Here is a 26,977-nt window from a genome sequence, read left to right on the forward strand (position 1 = left end):
GCTCATTAATCCATAACCTGGAATCCTTGAAAGGAGGTTTTCTCTATCTACAAGAACCCATTTCGTATTGGGGCCTCCGACCTATATACTAAGCCTCATTACGGGGTCTATCGCCATGTGGGCGGCTTGTGGTACATAGATTAATGATGCGATACACGACGATGGAGTACTTTATTTATAGCTTTACCTGTGAGAAACACATTTTTCAATCCACCGGAAGCATATGCTTAATCGTCAAGTTTATACCTCGGTAACGATAAGAAAATGGGTTTTCTTGTTCACACCTGCACTGAATATTTATTCGTTTTTAGATTTTCTGGAAACGAACATTTTTTGAAAAAATAAATTTCATCGTAGTACCTTTATTATCACTATGAAATGTCACTTCCTGAATTTTTTAATTTTATCTTTTTCCTCCCACTTTCCTTCCCTTTTTACCCCCTTTTCTCTTCATAGCGTAGTGTAAATATTTAGTCAACTTTTACATCTAAAATAAAAAAAAACATCAGTATTTTGTTATATAAAAAAATATTAATAAACCAACAATATGTTCATATACCATTGATTTCCTCAAATTGAACAGTTAACGTGAGTAGGAATAAATTGTCTTAACACAATATGACCGTCTTTATGCATATGATATGTGTGTAAACTTTACTACTACTACCATGTATATATATATGTTTAAAATTGTGCAAAATAAATAAATGTTTAAAATTGTGCAATAATAAAAAGGTAGATGAGCTACGTGTTTCAAAATTATTTGGATTAACCGATAGTGTGCGAAAACGTAAAAGTATATTATTATTTAAATGACGTATCATTGACGTTTCTTCTGATTTAATAACGTGTTGGAATTTTATCAACTCACATTATTACATTATTATTCAACAGAAAACACCTGAAATACATTTGTGTTCGAAAACATGAATGGTTGATACATATATTTCAAATTGTTTTACCAAATCTAATCATATTGATTATATCATATATTGATTGCAGCAGTTCTATATCTTCGTCACGATTGTTATGTGTAAAGTACGTTTCGAGGGTTTGATATTGTGTTGGAAATTTCATTTTTACGTAGGCCGTAAATTTGATTTTGAAACAATAATAAATGCGTCCATTTGAAAGAATAATGCCCTTTCTACACGAAAAACGATTTTTCTTCGTGTTTTCTTCATTTTACTGAAACGACTCCGGATTAGCATGTTTCATTTTGTGAATGTTATAAAATGTGCCTCGCCAAAGTAAAACTCAACATGCCATTCTATTAGGAAAGATTTCCCTCGAGAATGCGTAGAACAAATATCGAACATGTTTACAAACAGATTTTATGCTTCCCGCCACGCTTTCATTTGCATAAAATATTTCCTATGTTTCAAACATTTTAATTGTATTTTAGAGAGAAACTTTTTATCGACACTCTCCAATCAGGGTTAATCTTATTTGTTACTTGTTGTTGCAAAAATAAAATCACTTAAATAATTTAACGCTCTATTGATTATTCGTAAAAATCTGCTTTATGGCGGGAATGTTCAAATGAGCAATACCTTATTAACATTTGAATATGTAGACAAAATGCGAGCAATCCTTATCGCTAAGTCTTACTACGGCTGCATAATTAAGTTGGCTTTGCGTATTTTTCTTCCAACCTCGGCAAGATAACCTTTTTAAACTCCGTTTCTTGCAATTAAACGCGGCGAACTTTCAACGAAAACATTTCCCATAATACGAAGCACGGGTATGCAAGCACGCCAGATATGAAGGAATAAGTGCTTTAAAGCGTTTATGCTCTCATTGTTGCAGAGATAGGAATACTCACACTTGGGGAACATTTCATTACATTTGCTTTGAAAATCATATGATTATTTCAAAGTTTCTTGAATGAAATTTCGTGAATTATTACGAAACGCCATAAACACTTAGAAGGTTTATTTTGTAAAACAAATCATTTTCGTAAGTATATCGGTCGTTTCAGGACTTAATTGATATTACAATAAGACATTGTGAACAATATGGATTTATTTATTCATGTATTTGTTAGCCAGATAAAATGCTCTAAAAAACAATCGGCAAAATAAAATGTATTATTTTGTCTTATAGTCTTATTGTACAAATAATTCGTTTTGTAAATTCATTAATAACATATGAGAGGGAACGAGAGCAAAATACGATTTTGATTTCATTTGTGTGAGATGAATATATAACAAACGAACGAACTTAGAAAATGAAATTGTGACTGAAGAAACCCCCTGTATAATTCGATTAATTTTAAAGTCTTTTTACGTATTCCATTCAGTGGCATTTATTTATAAAACCTTTACAAAACCATTGTAACGTATTCTATTGACCACTAACCTTACACATGATTATCAATGCTGATAATTGAGTAGACACGTTACAAGCACGCAGTAGATTTCATTTGAATTCGTTGGTATTTCCTTGCCTTTATAATTTCGTCGTAATTAGACGTGACGCTACATAGAAAAATACCGCCGTGCATAATCAGGAATTGCTTGAATCGCGAACTCGTTGCCACTTTTGGTCGATTGTAAGTAATCGCGGCACCCACTGGGCGGAGAGCTTTCTCATATGCAAATGTTTGGGTAAGATATTCTCAATACGTTTTTTTAGGATGTTTACCCTCGCTGTTTAATCTCGCTCACTTTCACTTCGGGATCAACCATGACGATATGTTGGAATTTTTCAATATTTTCTAGAATTGGCCTAAAACCTCATTCGGGCGTCCACTTTGGCGTTCATCCTGAATGCTTTTCCGAATACGTCTGAATTCAGTGGTCCACCATTTATGATTGCATGTGACGGAGAAAGGTCTCCATCAACAAAATCCAACTTGAGTTTGATGACTTCAATTGTTTTTCTTTTATTTTTCAAAAAATAATCATGAGCAGCGGTACGATATTCGGCTAGATCCATTTTTTTTCAATACCACGATTACCACGACTGAATTAATTTCAAATGCCTTAACGCGGTTAAACTCACTGAAATTGGTTGAAATTTTGACAGCTGCGTAGTAATAGATGGTCCTTAAGAGGGATGATTTTTTTTTGTAAATCGACGCGCTATTTGTTGATTGGCGCACTAGTGGCGAAACTAGTAAGAAAAATGGAGGTGTCTATTTATTATACGTCAGTACGGTTACCCCAAAAAAACGCATTTGATAAGTATTTGAAATCATACAAACAACGAATATTGAAATATAATATTTATCTGAGTATATTATGTTTCGGCTGCGTGGTGTAGTGGTCAGCGCATTTGCCTACCATGCATGAGGTCTCGAGTTCGATTCCCAACATGTTTGACATGAAATATTAATTTTAAAAATGTTTTTTACACTAGAATATTTCTTAGTTCCTGGCCTGGCACTTGAAGCTTAAGACTGATCATCTGAACATCATGTAACAAAAATGATCTATATACACTGCGATTGGTTTACCAATGCAGTGCCCTATGCACTATTAGGTTCGGAAAGGGAGTGATGGTGATGACATTATGTTTAAAATAAAATAATCCACACGGATTTTTTTTATTAGGAAGAATATCGGAATGTTTTTCATAAGAAAAACGAATCTTTTAATGAACCTTTTTAATAATGCTGAAAAGATGTCTGCAGTCTTAAACGTTTTCAAGTTTTCTAATAGCCATTTCAACATTGTAATTATGCTCTTGCAAGGGGTGTTAAGGAGCCTAGGAGGAACTCGACTACATGTCTGGGGTCCATTCTTAGTAATCCCAACCAGCTAATCGCTGTACGTTTCTTTATTAACATTGTGCTTGCTAGTTGCTACGTTGCACCGTTTCCCCTGGCCCTTTTCACGAGTACTCTTGCTCGCGTACATGGATACACCGAAGACTGTTTTCAACTGCTGTTTACCTCGACTGAAATAACTCTTCTCGGCTTATCCTACTTGTATCAATGACTCTCCACAACCTAACATTGCCAAAGTTTTATCATTTAAAAAAATAGATGGTACCTCATTGAGCGTATTTTACAAAACAAAAGCCACGTAATTTTCAATAACTTTTTTTATCTTAAAAAGATAGTCTTAGAACCTGTGGCCAGTATTTCTGAAATAAAAACATATTTTAGTAATTTCACCCTCGTTCATTTAAACACACAATAAATTTAAAATTTGTTTACTCGCATGCCTACCCAAATTAAAATGCGGCCAGACTATTTTTTGATTACTGGTATTCCTAATTACGTCTCTATTTTTTCCGCTAATATTGGTAGCCGGCATCACGAAGAAAAGTTCGTTTAATTTTTGAGCAAATTTCTGCCGTCCTGGTATTCTTAAATATATCTTTATTTTTACTGTTTATGTTGGTAGTTATTATAACATAGAAAAGTTTTAGTTTTAGTTTCATAACTGGCTTTTGGCAGATTGATTTGCTTTGGATCGAATTCTCGCCGTCCTTTTTAATAATATTTAATGGACTTTTCATACATATTTTTTTAAGTAAAGTTAATTTGATTGAATAAACATGTATTGTAAGATAGTAAATCATGTTTCGTGAATTTTGTTGACTACTTATCAGTTTGAGATTATTTGTCCGTAAAATAAACCAATCCCATTTTTAAAAAAAACTTGAGGATAGAATAAAAATAATTTTTATGCTTACATAACTTAAATCTTGAGGGTTCAGTATAATTCAATTAAGTAAAAATACAGATACTACTTTTAGCAGCATTATAATCAGCTCAGTTATAAAATTATAAACCATAAATGTATGAAATCTAATATTTTATTTCGTGCGAGTTTTGTTTAGATAGAGACAAAGCGCTTGCAGACATAAGAGTGAAAATTTATTGGGACATTTCACACCTTTAGAAAAACTTTCAACTAGCGCACGTTTTAGATTTTTCGTTTCTAAAATACCAACGAAAAAATAATACGTTTTTTTATCTGATCAATAAACATCGTATTTACTTAATGCGTAATTAGTTTTCAAAGTTAATAACATTGGTGGACTTGAAGTTATATCTTCCAATAAACTACTAAGACTTTTGAAAAACAGACTGGTTAAAGTTTTTGACTGTTGGACAAAAGAGGTGGGCGCACGACATTCACGAAGTAAAAACAGAAGCATATTTTTTAATATTAAGTATTACATACAGAAATGAGATCAAGAAAGCACTGATATAATATCAAAGCAATATAATCCGTAAGAGCATGAGTTATTTTAAAGCAATGGAAAAATAAAATGCCAGTTCTTACGAATGATTAAAATAGCGACCAATTTTTTTGTAAATCTTGTAAAAGTTATCGTTTGCCAAAAAAAATTAACTAGAAATTACATTACTTATATTTTCGAATTAATTCATTACTTTAGCTTTAGACACAAAAAGCTGAATTATATTTAAAAGTTTTTTCTGATTTTCTTTGGCTTTCTTTATTTTATAACTTTAATGGTTTACAGTAGGAATGGGCAACGTTTTTCTAGTCTGGGCCAGGTTGCCAGTTGCTCTCCAAGCTGCGGGCCGGAATGTTAAAACCTTTAAAATACTATAAAAACTACGAGAACACTAAAAAAATAAATCAATATTTTTTAAAAGTACGCACTCTGGATTGAAACGGTTTTTTGATAAATAACTGCAGTCCGAGTCCAGTAAAATCCTATTTAACAATACACATGCCGACCCAACGCGCTCTGGATCGAAATTATTCCAACGGTTCTAGTGCATATATAAATTTCCTCTAAAATCGGATTACACGTTTCCGATTTAAAACGCTTGTGTGTAAATGGCCTTCAATTATAAGGTATATCTTGTTAGTATTGAAAAATAATAAAGTATAACTAACTAAGAACCATTTGCCAGAAAATTCTCCTTTTAAGCCCACTTATTATATTATCTACCAAGTTATTATAAAAAAAACTCTAAATAACATTTTTTTTTTAAGTCTTTTTTAAAAATAATTTACTATAGAGTGAAAAAAAATCCTATACGGGCATAAAAATATTTCGTTTAAAATATTTTGTAAACACATATTACTTCTTGAATCCTTCTATTTATTTCAACAATGTGTTTCATATATATAAACTTTCAGTACAAGGCCACAAAAATACAGTTTTAGTAACGGATATGAAAGTAATTTATAAGAAAAAATATATTTGTAATATATTTCTTATTACGAAAATTCTTCGCAGCTTTCTGATAGATTCCTTTCACCCACACAAAATACTTATAAAAATACCGGTCAATATCAAAATCCGCAGAAAGACATTTCAGCCCTTGTCAATACGTGGGAAACTCTCTGTCGTTTTTACTCGTACATAGATTGACGTGCGACAAAATTCAATGCCAGCACTTTATTTCTGACACATTTCACTGATACTAAAATTCTACCGCGTGCTTTCTACGATAATTATTATTCTCTTTGATATTTTGCACGCTCAACCGGATTCCGCAAATTTGATATTTGTGTGCAGCCAGTTGGCTCAGGGGCAGTCGGGGTTGGGGTAAAGAGGGAGAGAGGGAGATAGAGGGATGTGCTACAGAGGAGAGTTGAGGCATTAGAGGGTAAAACGTCGCAGTGGTTCATTCGAGTGGGATTTATTATTTATCGCGGCCGCATATTCATAGCAGCGCCCGCCGCCAGCAACCTGTCGGTCGCGAGAAAAGCTACCCCATCTCTGCTCCCGTCCACCATACGGCCAGTATTGACAATGCAAATGGGAAAAAATCACATTTGGGCCCGACATGTCATCGCCTAATTCGGCCATCGTTGGAGGTTTATTCTATTCACGACAAATTGCATATTTATATTTTGGATCATCACAATTTAACCACCACAAGGTTGTATTCCCTAAACAATGAAGCCGTGGTTATTTTCTATATGGATCGACGAATCAAAGGTCATCGGAAATACGTTTTTTTTCAAATCATAATAACACTTTTTCTTAGATATCGGACAATCAACAAAATATAATTTTAAAAAACATATTACGTATGTATAGGTATCATCATCATTCCCGTTACCGCACCCAGTGGTCCATAGAGCGCTGCATTGGTAAACTAAACTCTGCGTATTTCGATTATCTGTGACATAAAGGTTAGTCGATCAGTCTTACGCTTCAAGTGTCAGTCCAGGAACAATGAAATATTGCTGTTTGGACAACCTTGAAAATCAGTACTTCACGTCCAGTCTGCCAGAAATCAAACCCAGGACCTCAACAATGGTAGGCGAACGCGCCAACCACTTCACAACGAAGCGGACTTATCTCCACTCGATTTCCTTATTTTTACCCGATAGCCGTTAGCGAGTCAAAAACACTCGTCCATGTTTCTGGTTCTATTTCACATGGAAAAGTTCATTACGGCGGATAAACGTTTTAATCCCTACTCGATAATTTGTGTGATTTTCACAATTTTCATTAATTTTATTCAAAATTATTTCAAATTACTTTTCTATGACGCTTCGTAGCTTGCTTTAGGGCATTTTCTCAACATGTTCATGCTTTAATTTTATTTTTGTATTTATTTGTGATGAAACAACACGATAGAAGTAAATGAAATACACAAAACCATATCTCATAACAACCACGGATGTAGCATCCGATCTATTCACTCTGCATGCTTACTCGTACATCATATGACGGGCCGCTGCAGTACAGGCGTCACTTGACAGAATATACCCAACCCTGGGGGAGAGACCTAGCAGACTACTCTGCAGCTAGCAGGAAGAGGAAACAAGGGTACGAGAGTATGAGCCATCACCGCGTCCCCCGAGATATTCGGGAGTTGCAGCTTCCGCTTGCATCAGCGCGGATTGTTCCACGTCTACTTTGGTTTATCTGTCAGAGGGTTAACTTAATAAGCGATCAGTTTCCTCTACGAAGCAGCCCCGGCGCCACCGTCTACCGAGCTAAATTAGTTAAGTACTTTGGTACATTAGAATAATTTTCTCACATAACTCGTAGTGAATTCTGCTGCAATTTGTATGTATACAATATATACTCGCACATACAAAACTTCAAATAAACCCATATTATCTTAAAGACATAAAGTTATGTACAACGCCGAAATTTAATTTTTTATACTATGCTTAATTTGATTCCTTTTTGTAATTCATACGATGAATATTCTCAGAAGTTACTAAAAGCTTGTTATGAGACAATGTTAACAAAATAACTATTTGCAATTCTATTTTTAACACTTTCATATAAAACGGAACATTCACAACACGTAAATAACTTTTTTATTCACAAAGAAAGGTTTCATAAAACGTATTATTTTTATACGGATCTAAAAAATATATATTTTGCGTTCTATTTATAACGCAGGCAATTGTTTATTTTTTCTTCTTAGTCTTTAAATTTACAGAAAATTGATAACCATATATAAATACTTGAATTTAATAATTTGTGTTTTATTTGATATAATTTCACTTCTCTGACAAAACAATATTATCCCGTGTATTTTTCTCTTGAAATAAACCTACGAGTAGTTTGTCTTTTTACTTTTCCCAACAGTACTTCTTTATTCATTTAAGAATTTGTTTTACGTTTGTTGAAAGTCTTTCTAGCTAACAAACATGGGTATTGTACTTGTGAATGATTCAACATGGAATGTTTCGTTCAAGAGAAAATCTGTTTATATTATAACATTAAAATTTGGCACAACAAGCACGAATTTTTCTGCAAAAATGTCTCATTATTTTTACAAGAGTACATGACTGTCGGTATATGTTCGCTAATTTCTCCTCCAGGGAAAACGACTCCGCTTAAATTAAAAACAATCTTCATTAAACCCGGAATTTTATCATCCCTTGAATTAATGATGTCCGTCTTTTATCTACGCAAAATCCCCTTTCAGTGCGGTGTTTGACACAATAATCTCCGCAAATTAATATTCACCTCGGTTTTGCATATGGATGAGGTCACCGTACAGGTGGCTTGGATGATCTTCTAGGAAAAGTTGGCGGGAAATATTCCACTGGCGTTCTCTTGTTTTCTGCAAACAAAGACTAGAGCTTAATTGTTCTCAAATCCTAGTATCTTTTAAGGGAATGTATAAACCCGCATATTGTTTTACATAACATTATTGTTTACTTCGTCAACGTAATTACATCCTAAAGGTGCGTTCATTTATTGCCAACTTCTAATATTAAGGTAGTTTATTTCCTACAATTAATATTATAAATGAATACAAATCATGTATTTTGATGAAATTCCTGCTCTATTGCAGCTGACAAGAGTACATTAGCACGTGAACTGATTCAATACACGAATGCTTCTAGTGAGCTGAAGTAAGTGGAAAAGTTATGGAGTTCAATGGAATTCATTATCGATAAATATAATTTTCAAGCACTTTCATTCCCTGTGAGTTTCTGGAAACTTCCATTAAATATCAAAGTTCAGATTTTGGTCCGTATTTTATAATAATATAATTAGGGTATCTTAGTTGAATCCCGTATTTCTCTCTGATTGTTCTATTATTGTCAGCCAATGCGATGAACTGTTCCGAAATGGTATAAAATCAAAACAATTTTCATTTCATTTCAAATTTGAAGAGACACTTTTATTGTCCAATCAATTTCATAGCATTTTCATAATTTATTTATTTTATTGTTATCAAAAACATTTTTCACTTTGTGGTATGACATTTTACACTTATTTGTTTTTAATTTGTATAAACCACTTTAATTTTTTTTTTTAATTACACTTCAACCGGTTTTGAGGTTACGACCTCATCATCGGGAATTTAACTAACTTATAATTACACGCGTTGTACGCATAAATTACCTTTAACATATATAGAACATAAATATGAAAAAAAATACATCTACAAACACATAACAAAAAATTATAAAATTGCATTACTATAACAATAGTAACAAGTAGGTAAATACATATAAGCAACCAAAAATATTAACGAAATAAATACGTTAATATTAAAAAACAAAAAAAGGAAAAACATTTTTCAATTTAAAAAAAAATTAAGAACAATATTGAGAGAGAAAAAAATAAATCAGACTCGTTTTAAAACTATCAAGTCCAGAACCAAATATATCAGCCTTGTCCTCATACTGATTGCCATAGGCGAGTGCATGTGATAGTTGGTCCTAGAACTTGCCGAACAAAAAGGAGATCTGTACCGGGTATGTCGACCAGGTACACGGAAACACACCAACTCCAGCAAATCAGGACAGTCAATTAATGATATGATCACTTAATATCCTCTGCTTGATACAAAATTGATTCTTTCCATATTTATCTCATTTATATCTAAAAATTCCAAGGTTTAAAAAAGACCCTGATAGTGCTGTATATGTATAATCATGTTTTAAAAACTATCAAACAGATTTATGGGGTGTATATCGATAAATCTAAAACAATGTATAGTTTCTAAATACGCTTCCGAAATGTAAAAAAATTGAGTGAAAAATTCATTAAAATCTAAATAAATATCACATTTAGAACTTTTGTAATTTAGTTTTATAAATTTTACTGTTCGAAATACCTTATAATATTCTTATTTTCATTATTGTGAAAATCGGTTACACAACTCATTCGCATAATAGAAATTCTACTTTTTGTTCAAAAAATATCTAGATCTCAACAGAGTTTTCTTTTTGAGAAGGCAAGATCAACGTTTACGGTTTTGATCAGTTCAATTAAACGAAGTAAAAGTGCTGAAGCACTTATCGGTAGCATTTCAATGATTAATTCATTTCGACATTAAGAAATAATGATTAGGAACGTTTTGGGCTGTTGCAATTAATTTATAGACACAATCTGAGAAGCTAATGCACTTGAGCCATTACAATGGCTGTGCGCTGCATAGGAACGGATTCGCGGGGCTACATTTCCAGCAGACGGAGGCAGACCTGTGATTTATGATCCTGCGCTCATAATTGATGACGCTATTATCATTTATGATAATGACGTCATTATATTCGGCGACGACAGAGCTACTGCCTGTGGGGGTTATGCATAATCATTTCAACCTATTAAAGGCAATCACACTATCAAACTGTATCTAATATCCTAGTTAATACTTTTATCGATAATCAAATCATATTACGAGTGCTACCACCATTATTTTGTCGAATATTATTTAAATATGTATACTGTGTCTGTGTTCGGACAGTCTCAGTGTTTAAGACTCGAACTTTAAGTTAAAAATAATGAAAAAGGAAATCGTGTAGAGAAAAATCCGCCTCGTAGTGTATTGGTTGGAACGTTCGCCTACCATGATTGATGTCCCGGATTCGATTTGTTGAAGGTCAATATGAAATATTTATTTTCAAGGTGATTTTACATAGTAATAGATAATTTTCCCTGGACTCGCACATGAACCGTAAGATTTATCACCTGATCTTCCTGTAACAGACGATTGAGATACGCTGCATTTGGTGCATCGATCCAGTACCCTATGCTCCATCATATGCGTATTAGGGTTTGATAATGGTGACGATTTATCCATTATTTATTAATTAATTTTGATTGTTTTTAATAATTCAAATTACGTTTTCATTTTTTAATCATGTTTTGTTTATTGGATGTTTAAAATGGCCGATCAAATATTGTAGTCGTACAGTCGTAATACAAAAGTACGCTCCTAACATAAATGGAATCAATTATTTTTATTTTGTTACACTATGAATCTGATTACTGATCTAATGATAAGAGCATCTACCTTTAATGCTAGAGGACTCAGGTTAGATAACCGACATGATTGACATTAAATCTTTATTTTAAATGGGAGTTTTTACACTGCATTGTTTAAAAGTTCGTATGACTGATCATCTGACTTTTCTACATCTTAGGTGCAAATAAAATAATAAAAGTTATGTATTACAGTAGGTAACAACAATAAATTCTTTCAAACAAACGACATTTTCAAATGTTTTTTTTCTGTTTACACCGGACATTCAATATTTTAGATAATCACATTTTCAAATAGCAAATAATTCTGTTTCGGAAACAATTTTACATTTTTCACGAGTTTTTATACCGAATAACACTTGAACTGTAATCTTTACAAAAAATGTTTTATGGAAAAACATAATACCGTGAAATAATTTAAAAGCCAAACATTATTTTGCGGGTTACAAAACGGTGCCCCGCGGTTATTGCTTCTCGGAAGGCCCCGCAATAGCTTCCAAACTTGTTGTTTAGAAACACTTTGCATTTTATATTTATTTGAGTATTTAGCTTCATCACTTATGTATGACGTAAACGAACATTGCATAAGAATAAAACGCTATTTAATCAAATAAACAACCTAAACCCTTATATAACACGGTTAGAGTAACATTTTATTAATCCAACCAGTAAAATGTTACTCTAAGGATACTTTTTCTCATTTTTACCTTTTCCTCCATACAATGGTGCATACGACACTGCACTGGCACTTACAGCGTATTTCATTATTTTTTATTTCATGACGCTTCAGATACTCGCCTAGGGAACTATAAAAAAATGCTAAGGTATCATCGATTTGAAACTTATATACCTAAGCTAAATATTGATTTTCAAACATTGATTTTTAAGAATTTTTTTGAAAATGTACAACCTTAAACTTGCACAAGGGTAAGAGTGATCACCTTAGCTTCCATGTAATAAAAATATCCTAAAACGCTACAACGAGGAAGTTCAGTGGTTTTATTTTATTTTTTTATTTGTTAATAGACTATTAAACTGAGTAAAAAATTATTTTTTTCAATTTTTGTAAGGCGTATTATTAGCGCTACGATTTTTTAAAGTTTTGTATTTCTGAAATAATTCCGCGTGTAACGTCAGAGGTTCATTTCCGCCTATTCTCATTCAGTTCTTCCTATTGGTCCAGAGGCGACAAGCAGACCGGAAATCTTTCATAGCTCTCAGATCATAGGATGATTCACATGAACCAGTGACGTCATTTAAAGTAGTACGTTTTTATCAAAATATGTCTTATTATTTTTTCCGTACATTTTCAAGAAACTTTGCAGTGCAATTTAAAAGTCTAATTTTTACCCCGCGTAAGCTAACATTTTTGTATCCAATTTCCCGTAGGGCTGAAGTTCCTCATTACTCATTATAGTACCAATGCATTGCCGTGTATGGTGAGAATAGGTAAATTATTCCCTTCTTCTTCTTTTAGTGCCTTGTCGGGTCCCCCGACGTTGGCGATCACTACAGCGAAAGCATATGTATCTGTCCTGCGCTACTTTTACAATTCGCAGCTCGGACGACTGCTTATTGATGTACTCGCCGTAGTGATTCCTGGGAAAAGATGACCAAGGTGGTTTCCCGTTGCCTTCTCTGATGGATTTTTCTGTCGGGGTTACCTTCCCTTAGTTGGTTGGTTTTGGTTTTGAGGCGCCAAAAACTCGCCTTTCATACTCTCGTTATCTGCTGAGATCACACCGCTATGAGTGTGATCCCATTGCCCGGTGTTCGCGACGTGGACGCTAATGAATTGAACTAGTCAGAAGTGTTGCCGGTGAAATGCAACTGGGCGTTTGCAACATTTAATAGAATCGCATCCTCCAGCAAGATGTGACTCTCTGCAACCCTACTGACAGTTCAAACCCCTGATCAAATGATTTCCATGATGACAAAAATAAAGATTTTAAATTTTGTAAGTTTTTCGCATTCAATTAATACACTCACAGTAAAATTAAAAAGGAGAATTATTCAAATTATAAAAAATAATAAAATAAGTGATCCTTTAAACAATGCTGAATCTTTTTTAACGCAAATGTCCGCCTTTAGTTTACTAGTTTGCAATATATTAGCTTCACCTTCCTCTGGAAGCAGTTGAATCCGGTACGCTTTGTTCTTTTCCCTGAAAAAGGACAAATATCCCTTTTCACGGGGCGTGAACCATCTCCCACAGTGCGCTCTTCATTCCTTCCATTCGGCTAATAAAATGCTAATACATGGTTAGTACAGCGAAAGCTGAAGTGCAGATTTTATGTTTTTATTATTTGCTACGGGCATGTTTTCACAAAATAAATACCTTTTTAAAAGAGTCCGTTACTACTGCTCAAACCCGCTAAGCAGTGTGTATTGTATTTCCGAAAGTGTCGTAAATTAATACCAAAGACAATTTTTTTTATTTTGTTCATACGTATATTTTAGTCGGTTTTTCGATATTATTAAGAGTATTAAAAGCTTCAGATCAAAATAGACAAGACTTTGATTTAATCGATTGATTTATTTTATGGGCAACGTTTCGAAAAAAAACATTTACACAAACGGTCTAAATGGGTAGATGTGTGAAAAAAGAAAGAAAGGACCCCTTATTTTTTGGTTTTATTTTTAAAATAATTTCGTTTTTATTCGACAGCTTTATCTACTTCGTGTTTATCGCTTGATTCCAATAATATGTCATTTTTTCTTGAAAAACGACCTATGACCTGATAATACAATCCATTTTATTTATTTCGTTTATGAAAAAATAAAAAGCAATTATGAAAAATTCCTTAAAAACACAATAAATAAATGAGAGTTAGTTGTACCCTTTCAGGGCTTTTAGCAATTTTCCTTTAAAAATAGTCTGTTCAGAGCGGGTACGCGAAGCTTAAGTGGCGATGTTTCATTTCAGCAACCGCATCGTGAACATCCTGCATCTCACGTGTATATGGATGACCATTACTCACGCGAACGACTATATTGCAACCGGACCACTATGTTGAAGCCAGCTCGATAACTTCATTCTAGGCTCATTACCTCGTTTCTTATGTTACAAATCGTTTGTATTAATGTTGTAACTACCACATAATCAATGAATTAAACATTATAATATTTAGTACAATTTATACAGTGTTGAAAAAATCTAGAATACAACAAAATACAATGACGTAGATAATTAGCATATTACAAAAAAAAGATTTCAAGAATTAATAGTAAATCATTTTGTTATATTATAAAATATTTTATATCTTCAAGTTTATCGAGTTCAAATTGTATCTTATAAAATAGAGTTGTAATAAAGTTTTGCATTAATTATAAGTTTATATTTTTATAAATTTTTGCACGTTTATACACAGTAGATTATTAAAAATAAAACGTTGTCTTTAAGAAACATAAATGCATTTTTTTTTCAAACTTTTTAAGAACAAAATCAACAACCAAATTTATCGAAAGTTATCTGCATCATTATATTATTCTAACAATCCTATGAATAAGTTTTATTAGGTTATTATATAAGGTACCCTCAATATAAATCAATAAAATACTTTGTAATTACTACATATGAGAGTTTTTATTGCGTGAAATACTGTTAATCATATATTTAAAAATTACATTTTTCTCATTTAAAAAATTAAGATACGCCATTTAGCTTTGAAAACGTTCTCACGAAATGTCTCTCAGAATATTAAGGAAGATACACTTTCTATTTAAGAGAACAATAAAAATGAAGAGTCCCGTTAAAGTCTTAAATGTTCCCCTTAAATATTATTTTAATTGTAACATATAACGGTTGTAAGCAGAACATAAGCGATACTTTAGTCAATCACTGAGTTCATCTTATACTATGACTAGCTCTGTGCTGCGTTCGCTTCGGCAAGACAATTTTACTGAATAATATCCTTGTTCTTTGCTTTAAGCAAGGGAAAGCTTTCAAATACATTTATTCGCAATTTTAAGAAATTTTACAGACGAAGACAAAATTTCAAATGGGTATTATATTACGAAATAAGTTGATTCTGTATAGATACCGTGTAGCCTTATTATGCCTTGCTCTTGCTTCTAAAGCATATCTCTCAATTAAGTAAAATTTTAATTATGTGTGATCAACTTATCTTAATTTCTTACTGCATATTCACGACGTGTAATGAAGTTATAACTTTACAAATGGGAAAATTTTATAGATAAATTTCAAACCTTAATTTTATTTAAATCCTTATTTTTATTATTTTGTGTTTGCCGTATTAATTTATAAATATTTATTTATTACCTAGTTTTAAACATTTTTATGCCAAATTTAATAAGTAAAATTCTCCATTAAAAAAATAAAATTTCCATTAAAAAGTTTCGCACCTAGTTTAAAATGTTTCATAACTTAGCGATATTTCCTGGAAGGATTTTGTTTTAATATCTTGCAATAAGTTACATGCACCCACGCTTTTGTTTTAATTTTCAAAAACGTGAACATCCACTAATTAAATAACTTTTAATAAAAATTTAGAATACTATTTTTTTGAATATCTAACATTTAGTGCCTTTAAAATTTGATTTTGAAATAATAAACTCGTGTGTGTGATTTAATTTTAAGAAACAGCTGACAGCTAATAATAATAAAAGTCGAAAAAAGTGTAAAAGCACCTATTGATTGAGTTTTTACTTTTTATTTATATTTATTTATATTTTCGAACCAGAAAAACTAAACAAAGATTACGTTTATTTACAAAGTCATTTTATAAAATTTTATTCCAGTTTGTTTATAATATTCCTTCAGACTATGGTTTATCGTTTTATTTGTGGTACCATAAACATGTTCGAGTTTGTATTATTTCGCTTTCAAAGTTCTCTCAAATATATAAAATATCTTTATTTTCTACTGTAAAATACTGTTATCGTGTCATTGTATATTTAGATTACTGAATTCGTGGTTTGTTAGTGCCAAGGTGGGTGTACATACAAATAATGTCCTAAACTGAAACTACGCTAAACTCGGGTTTAGAATTAATAATCTCATTAGCATTCGAAAGTTTTTGTTAAAATACAAAATCTGCTCTGGTTTTGCATCAATGTGTTAATCCTTTTCATTATTTCGGATTTACTAGTAGATGTAGGTGCTATAAATTTATGTACACTTGCTGCCAGTATTGATTTGCATACACGCAAATTTGTATTTCGGTATATTGTTTATTTTACAAACGAATAATCTTTATTTTTTTCTTTGTTAAAATAATTTAATTTATTATTTCCGTTTTTTTTTTGTTGTTAAGATGTGTAATGTGTTTATTTGAAAAAAAGCCTCTAACACTTAACATTACACTTACCCGGGTTGTGGTCCCGTTTTAGTATTGTGGACTCATGAACCAAAGGTTTCAGTTTCAAATCCCACATTTTTTAAAATAATTTAACTGAATTATTTATTTTATTCTACGCTACTTCATTAAACGAAATAAATAGACACGTAAACTACTGTTCGTCTTATATCTTTCTATTCTGTCTATTATTTCTTTCTATTTCGATTTCAGTCTTGATTTCCGCCCTAGACGCTCCCCTCTTTCCTTCCTGATCTGTCCCCCTCGCCCTCCAATGTCTCGATAATAAGACTATCAAAAGACAGACTAGACATTGCAGAATCCAGAAACTATTTACTTTTGGCACATATTAACCAAACGATATAACGTTTGACATTTTTATAGCCATTTCTACCTCCCAATAAAAATACATTTATGATTTCACTTCCAAACGTCAACTTATTGATGTTATATGATTTACATTTTTTCATTTTTTTTTAATAACAAATTAAAATACAATATTACAACTAAATACATTTTTTTACAACAATCAAATACATATATTTACATTAATGTTTCCCATTACGAAAAAGAAATAAACAATTCTTGTGTACATAATAGGGAGTGACGTCTTACAATAGATTATTCTATTTTACTCAATAATATTTTTAAAATAACATATATAAATTACAAAAAAGATATTAACGATGTTTTCAAACAGTGTTACATAAAAAAGAACTAAAGATGTATTTTTTTACTTCTTTCTTAAATATATTGTATTCCTGACTGTACTTTTTACTATCTTTGTTCATTTCATAAAAGAAAAATATTCCTCTGTAAGTATAATGATGTTGTGCAGTAGTTGTTTTTAATTTAGGAATTGAGATATTACTACCTGTTCTAGGTCGCGTACTTATGTTTTGAGACCTAGAAATACTACTATTTTATTATAGAAATACTACATTCTACATTATTCCCTAAAATAATAAACTTCTTATAGGTATACAAAAAAAATCAAGGTACATTAATACATATCTATTACTTTCATTTTTTCTGCCCAAAAAATGCGAGTTTTTAGTCATGTATTTTTTTTCACAAAATTATTTCATTATATTGTACATTATTCTCTTATTAGTAACTAATCGTTCATTAAGCAATACATTGATTGATCGTTTGCAACGTTTCTCGTTCCTTTGTTACAAGGCAATGCGATCTGTCTTACTTGCGTAGATAATTCATGAAGTTGAATATTTCATCTCAACCTTTGTGGGAATCGAACCCGAAATTTAAGGAAAACAAATACATGTGTGCTTATATTATTTAAAACACGAAATAATTTCATAGAATAGAATCCTTTCTTACAGTACATCGCCAACACATGTTTTCAATCATTCATCTCACTATGTTTAATTGAAATATTACGTTCTGCATATCTTTCTTAAATGTACGTACACTTAAGATTATATTTAGTTTTGTATAAATTATCTTTGCACTGCAAAATATTTACCAGTCTGAAGATGCCCATTAGAGGGTGAAAGAGCTAATTGGTCGAATAAATAAATGAAAGCGTACCAAGTATTTTTAATTATTAACTTATTTGTAAATATAAGTTAATACATCAATTCATATATTATAACGTAAAAGCTGACTGACAATTTAATGACTCTGGTTTTCAGTATTTTCGGCTACATCAAGTTAAAAAAAAGTTTTCATAGTAAATATTTCTGAAATGTGGAAATTCACTGGTCCAATCATGAATATGAAATTTATTCTTTATGGTCGTCGAAATTAATAAGGATCCATGTTTAATTTCGTGGCGAGGTGAAATCCTAATATTTGAATCCAATCGAATACGAATGAATTTATCTAGTTTAATCGCTATCTCCAGAGCACCGCTAGCGAGTACGAGGTACCAGGCTCGCAGATCAGGAGAGGAGACACCGTCTGGCATGTAAATACCCCGCATGAGGTGGGACGGGGCGGGGTACGGCCGACGACGGCGAGGGCAGATAGTCCAACGGCGGGTCATGTAAATCCTGGCCGCTCGACGAATGGCACGTACCGTTAATGGAATTACAGGCCATCACACCACTAGTGGCTAACTGCTCTACCTCTGCCGATATCCTGAGCTCCTGATCCCTGACCACTGACGTAATTAACATTTGAATAATCATATTAGAATAAAATAATTTTGATAACTTCATCAAACAATCTAACATAACATAACAAACCCAAAAGAAAAATAATGACGCTATGAAAAACATACTCGTACGTGCCAATGCCTCATAATAACTAAATTCTACCTGTCGTGCTATATAAACCTAACGACACATTTTTTTCCTTTTAACATCATTTTGGCATATTTTCTTTAACAGGATAAAAACAGAATAATAAAGAATATGCGAATACAAAAAAATCTTTGATACAATATTTTGAGTTTGTCCAAATGTTTGTAGACAAAATACTGGATTTCACCCCCTAGAGAGTCATTAAGATGAACAAATTACAATCCCTTCTCTAAAATGTTCTCCATCCCTGTTGTAATTTGTTTGAATCTTTAATAATCTCTCATTCTCTTCATCATTCGTAAATTACCTATAAAGCTCGTCTTGTTAACGTGTACATTGTATTACTATTTACTGTAAGAGTAAAAATATTTTTTTGCAAGTCTGTGTTACCCACTTGATGTTACTGAAACAAATTATGTCTAGAGGATGATATTATCGTCGGTTGGTAATAATTTATGATTTCCACTAAGCAGGTGAAATATTCTGCAAAGGAACTATTTTAGAAAAATGTCACGTAAAAGCTCTTGACCCAAATTTTCAGGAAACTTCTTTAATGAGATTGTTGAAATTTCGGAAAATGTATTCATCATGAAAAGCATTTTACTAGTTAGCTTGTTAAGTTCTAGAATTTTCCAAGATTTCTACAGGGAAATGTGTTTTTTTTTTCAAATTATTTATGTAGATGGCGTCAATTTTGATGATGAATTGAACGAAAAGACAACATATTTACGATAATTTAGATTCTTCGATTTATTTAGCGCATAAATTTCACTCAAATCTATAATGTTTTCGGTCGTTCTTTCCCCGTTTTACGGCATATAGCATTAAATAGTTACTTTTATGGCACATTTCGTGACGGCTATAATACGCATATTGCCATTCACCGAGTCCTTTATGTCAGCCACTGGCTGTTCTCGGCCAAATTAAAGTCGCCACGCGAAGCCGAATAAAATGAAATATTTCACAAAACGCCCCCGAGTCGGCAGCACGCTCCACTGTCCGGCAAAGTTAAATATATGACGTCACAATATGTATCGAAGGTCTCCGATACTCCCTCCCCTGCACGCACGCGGCCCACTCCAATATCAATTTTTATGTAGAATATGAAAAATACAATATTGAGCAAAACCGCGCCATAAAATATTTTGCTACCCGGTCGGCCGTCAAGGATACAATCTTAATAAAATAAATATTTATAGGTGTCCCATCAAACGTTTGGTCCGGATTGATGGCTAGCGGGGGAAGAATCTAGAAAACGTTTCTTATTCCGGACGCTTATCCGCGCTACGCAATCCTTGCCAGGGCTGGTATTCCGAACGCGTTTACAGCGCGCTATAATGCGTATTTAGTACGTAAAAACGCGCTATACCGCGCTATAATTTCGATTGGAATACCAGCCCTGGTATATCATTATTCAGACATCGAGTTTAATCTCTTAGGCAATTGGATTTCTACATGTGCCTTTCTATTTATTTTTTAATAAATTATTTACATATTCAATACAAACGAGCTCCCGTTTTCATTAATGTTTCACGGAATAAGCAATAGCGCTCTATATTACGAAGCGTTTTAATTCATTATAATTATATTTTTAACGGAAACATTGTTTCACTTTCTTGTCAGTTGATATGTCTCGAACAATGTTAACAATGAATTGACACTAACGATATTAAACCTGTATGAAATACACTATGCAAAAGCCTTATTATTTGTGAATTAGAAAATAATATTGATATTAATATATACAGAAGCAAACATTATAATCAAATGCCTTATTCGAATTGGAATCATTCAACATAATATAGTTACTTGAGTTGTATGAGAAACCAGTGTGATAATACAATACAAGACTTCATCGCTTGGTACACTGTGACACTGACACGGCTGTAGCAGGTGGAGGATATTGTTTTAGTTATCACCCCAAACAATATGAGTATTTTATTTCCCACATTATTAACACGCCCGGGCAGTAAGAGTATCATCTCGTACCTTTATTATTGCGGCAGATTGGACCACTGGCACTGTCAGCTCCACCGGTGCTGATCTGTGTAGCATCTGAGAGGGCCGTGAATACTGTCATCCCCGTCCAAATTATATGAAACTAAATAGATTATGAAAAGGTCAAAAATAACGTATTTAATTGCGATTGCGCATGAACTTGCTGGTCAAATAATCAAGAAGAGATATTTCAAGTATTTTTTATTTGTAGCTTTTACATAGATTAATTCTTTATTTACTTAATTGCAATCGAATGTCGGCAAAAAACTTTCTCGCACATAACTATTCATTTGTTTTAAATAGCATAGAAAATAATGGATAGGTAGCTTCTGTGTACCTCTATCGCTAGATTTTTAAACAACTATATAATTTAATGTTTTCAACGTTAATAGTTATTAATTTGGCTTTTATGTTTGTAAACGTTACTTAAATTTAATTTATTGTAGGTTTAATTAATTTATACTCTCGGAACACCTAATTATGTATTTTTCTACTCTATGATTTCATATTAAGAAATAAATTGCTAGGAATTTTCTGTTTGACTGGCTAATATTTAACCTTTATATCTGTATCGATTTCCTATTTATATTCCACTTTTTTTTTAACGTATGAATTAAATTCCTCAAATTGGTTTTATTTATGTTTTTGCATTTTAATTTCAATTAATTATTTTATATTGATTACAACAGAAAAACATTTTTGAGAATGGAAAATATGGCTAGGTTATTTATAACCTGTTATTTGCCAGTTTTAGGGATTACTTTACACCTTGTAACATTCACAATATATTCTGCCTGCGTTTGAATATTTGCATTTATTAAAATCTTTATTTGTCAACAAATATTTTTGTTTACATAAAAAAAAATAACAGTGGAAGAAATTAGGATATCTGAACGCAAGCAGATTGGTGATGTTACAGATTTTGACAAGTGATATCTTCGGCCAGCCAATGACAGGTTGTTAACCGAAGAAATGCCAATATTTGTATATTCCTTTTATATATGTCTCTCTCTCTCTCTCTCTTTTTAAGGAATAATCCGCTAAGTTTCTATTTTAGAGACTTGTCAGCAGGTGGAGAAGAGAGAATTCAGTACAAAACAAAAAAAACATTAAACTAATTTTTTGTTTTGTACACCATTTTGTAAAAAGAACATAAATTACATTGTTGTGGTATTTGTTGCAATCAATATAGTGGAAAGTTTCCGCAAACCAAGTTTTATAAAATTTCCATTGAAAATAAACGTAAAAATCGCATTTTTCAATAAAAATTTATAAAAGCGCCATCTATGAATAATTAGTTTCATATTTTCGTTTAGAATCACCTTAACTACGACACGGCGTCTGCTGAGATTTCAATTGAGTTTATTTATATTTTCTTTTCTTAAATCTTCGGGTTAAAACACAATTCTGAGAGTTTTTTGACACGTTATATAGTTTAACAGAATATCATCAATATTGAATATTGAGTGGCGTTGTGGGTAGGCATTGTATTGCACACAGGAAGGAGACGCCATGAGTTTCACTCAAACGTGCTTGGGAAGATTGCCCACCGCCCACCGATAGAACTTTCAGCTGAGTTTTCTATTGCCAACGTTCAATGTAATATTCTTAGCTTGTTACCGTTCGATTCGATAGAACCTATTTTAAACTTTCGCCGTTTTATCAATTTTGTTCGGAATGTCAATATTCGTACAATCCTGATATCCTGAAGCTTTTTCAAATTTATTTTGCTAAAACTTAGAATCATTTATTTCACTACTTATTGCGAATAATAATTGCAACATAACTTATCTCTTCTTACTTTAATAATCAAGCTGGAACGTTTTGTTTTCAAGTAATATATTCTTTAAAAATCCAATAAATTTAATGGTACTACACAGTAAAGCCATGCTGAGATGCATAAAAAGCATTTATGTTCGAAAAAATAATGAAAAATAAATCCACACTTCATGATGTGTCTTTTCTGGAAAATCCAGCATATCCAAAAAACGTAATTAGATTATTAAGCCATGTATTTTAGAAGAAAATTCCAATAATATGTGTGAACGTATGATAAAGTGTGTTAAAGAAGAGAAAGCATTGAGAAGGCAATCTTCTATTATGTATATTATGTGTACAAAATAATCTTTATCATATAATTGATTCTAATTTGTTGTTAAATAGCTGATTCAAGATATAATAAACCCAGAAATTTTTAAATGAGATTTACATTTTGAAATAAGGTAGTTTTATTTCATGATAAAATACATTTTCGCTCTGCATAAATTTCTCAATAATTTAGGGATGTTTTAACTCACGTTAGTAAATGTTAATATATAACCATTTACCCACTTTTTATGTCTACCAGTTTTGAGACCTACCCGTCTCAAAACCGGTAGACATAAAAAGTGCAAATACTAAAATACACTTGCACCTTTACCAGTATACATAGTTTATACGAAAAAATACTAAAATTCTCTCTGGTTATATACTACTATTTACTAACAAATTTTTGACCACAAAGTTAACGCTTTAGACATAAATGGATGTTTGAATTGAATTTAAATGATATTTTTTTTAACATGAATTATTGTATGTGCAATATGTGAAACTGTATCTGATGATCTTCTTTTTTTCTTTCTAGGATTCGGCTTCGTCACATTTCAAAGCGAAGACATCGTAGATAAAGTCTGTGAAATTCATTTCCACGAAATAAACAATAAAATGGTAAGCTTTCCCACATTGTTCCATAGTCTAGGTATTTACATTAAACTGCTCACACTTAAGGGAGTTACGAGTTACCGCTTAACCAGTCTCCCGGCGGGACATTTCTCAAAGAAATACGCGGTATTTTTTTCCAAAAATGTTTTTTCCGTCCCACTTACAATATAAATTCCACATATTTGTAAGATACGAAACGTTTGATAAAATATACACAGGATGGATGTATGAATACATCAACTTTTAATTTAATCTCTTTAGGTCTATGTGAGTTTACCTATTCTGACATTAAAATCTTTTCATTTATTTCTACTCTTTTCTTATTTTTTACTTTGTAACATCCGATAAGATACACACATATTGGGTAGTTTTGTAAATATATTTTTCTTATTTTCGTTGTTTTAAAAAATGTGTATCTTGTTATCTGTTTTACATATTTTATTTTTTTTATTTATACTTTTACAACTTTGTATTATTTTTTTTACTCAGAATAATGTTTCCTCACTGGGGTGGGGTGTCCTGTGTCAAGGGAAACATTTTACAATAAATATAATGAAACATGCCGTAAATTAGTTATTTAACATAGTTTACATAATAAAAAAAAAACAAACGTTATTAATCTAATTAACCTAATAATATATCCATTTATTTTTTATTTTGGCATTATTTTAATTTATCAGTGGTTTTGTTTATTATCACTCTATTTCATGATTTAATTCAATATATTATAACTTTAAAATCCCCAAATTTGATTTTGTATTTTTAATTTAATTTTTTCTTCATAAACAACGACTCAAATTATCTATTTTACCTATAACTCTGAAAGCTTTGCAAAAAAAAGTGACAATAAAAATATAACCAAAAATTTGATTGTTCTTTAAACAACCATTTAAAAACAATGGAACAAAGTATTTTTCATATGTGTGTATATTATGTAATAATAAACAAGAAAATAAATGTGTTTTCGGACACTTTTTCTTATTTTAAAAAATAAAACATCAATACTTATTCATTTTAATATAATATGTCAAACACTAAACTAAAATATTTTATGCAAACTGCCAGAAAATAAATAATGTACTCATGTGTAGTTTGTAATCAATAAAAAATCTAAACCTGTTTTTTCCTCTAAAAAAATGCTTAAAATTCATTCGTAATTTGATAATCAAAATAATGGTACGAAAACATGTAATTTCTCGGATTTTGCCACACTTGTACCCCGAGGGACTTAGTTGTGACCGTGGACCGCCAGCTCTCCCTCTCACTGCTATATTTATACGTGTACATATTCATGCCATAAGGTGTACCATTTTAAACACTGATGGATATTTCTACGAAGAACATTTTCGAGAAGGGAATATAGAATTCAAGGCATTAACTGGGCTTATTACGACTTGTTTTATATTTGTGTTAATGATAAGATCGCAAATATTTATATTTTATCAAAACACTCCAGGTAGTACAAAAACTGGTCCAAGTATGGAGCAGAATATTTTATTTTTTTTAAATCATATAACTTAACGTATTTTACAAGTATAATACGTTTAATTATATTCCCAGAAATTACAACAACTCAATTCTGGACATAAATAATATTAACATTTAGAAAATAACACATATTGAGAACAACAAAGAAACAAAGCAAGTTAAGCACCTTTATAACTAAATATCGCACAACAATATTTACGCCTTAAACCTTTTCTTACACAAACAGAATAAATATATTTAAAAAAACGCTTTTAAGAATAAAAAAAGTAGTGAATCTACCAAGGGAGATAAGGTCATTAACATCACATGCCATGCAGATGATGTTGCCATAGTGATGATGAAAACATATTCATCTCAGTTAGTAAACATCTGGATGTCTAAGAAATTTCGTATAGTACAGTGAACACATGATTATTGGAAACATAATTTCGATATACAAAACGTGTGTCAGACCAAATCATGGTGTATGCAACAGAGGCGAGGATAGATAGAGAGAAAATAAAAAATACGAAAAACCAAGTAGAAAAACTAAATAGAAAAACTAAATAGAAAAACCAAATAACCAATAAATTTTGCTTTTGTGCATGTAAGTATGCGGTCATGAGTGATATACGACGAAGTGCGAGGGTAAATTGGTGTGTATGTAAGGGTGTTGATATTTGTTACAGAACGAGCAGTTACACACGCGCCCGTGTTTCAGAACATTCATTCGCAAAAAAACAAAGGCACAACTAAAAGTTCACTCGCTTCATCTAGTTTTAAATCTTTCGTTATGGCATAATGATCATTGTTATACTATTATTTAATAAATTTGAGTAAAAAATATCAAAGTTTTTGGTTTTATGGCTTTACAAATATGTTTTAACGAATTATGTCATTAATTATGCCGATAATAAATGTATTCAGCAAAATTTCTGCATACTTGAATTAAAAACGTTAATTTTGAATTTGTGTCACAATTTTCCTCCATGTACGAAATGTTGACAAGTAAATTATTTGTAAATAATGAACAATACTCTAACGTAATTGTAAATAATTGCTTTCTAGAAATTTATCCTTTTATTATATATTATTTTATAGAAATTAATAATTTATATATATATTACCTGAAAAAGTAAGAAATGCATTCTGTTACAAAAAAATCTGAACCTTAAATAATATTTGTATTTTTATTTTTATTTTATCACCTTTCGGGTAATCGTTAAATAAAAGTTTTTAAGGATGATTCATATTTTTCTTTAAAAAATAGTTACCTTAATTTTTTTTTGTCTAATAAAAATAGGATAGCAAGTGTTCTTCATCAATTTTGTTGGTCTCGACATGTTTATTTTAATAATTACACAAAAAAATAAAAATAGTAAATGTATCAGTCATTCACTAGCTACAAAAAATACGTGTTTTCTTCAGTCTCAAAAACGGTCTTTAAAAGAAGGTGTCAGAATATGGTTATTTTTTTCCGATTCCCCTATCAATAAAGAAAAAATATAGTGTAGTAAGGTAGTATTCTTGTATTTACTTGCATATAAGATACATGTTAAAACGATCGATTGAAGAAAAAAAGAAACACCA

The 26,977-nt window shown here is 31.4% G+C and overlaps 1 protein-coding gene across 28 annotated transcripts in view; it reads left to right on the plus strand.

Moving 5' to 3' along the window:
* Rbp6 (RNA-binding protein 6) overlaps nt 1-26,977 on the plus strand; it is a 456,688-nt gene that overhangs the window by 390,674 nt on the left and 39,037 nt on the right. For all 28 annotated transcript variants that reach the window (XM_088224410.1, XM_088224415.1, XM_088224421.1 and 25 more), the window contains one exon: nt 23,844-23,926. In XM_088224410.1, coding sequence (XP_088080536.1) covers nt 23,844-23,926 — 83 coding nt within the window. The remainder of the gene's footprint in view (nt 1-23,843; nt 23,927-26,977) is intronic.

This window comes from Micrasema longulum, unplaced genomic scaffold (assembly GCF_059751315.1).
Source record: "Micrasema longulum isolate JH-2025_06_02 unplaced genomic scaffold, ASM5975131v1 h1tg000283l, whole genome shotgun sequence".
Lineage (NCBI taxonomy): Eukaryota > Metazoa > Arthropoda > Insecta > Trichoptera > Brachycentridae > Micrasema > Micrasema longulum.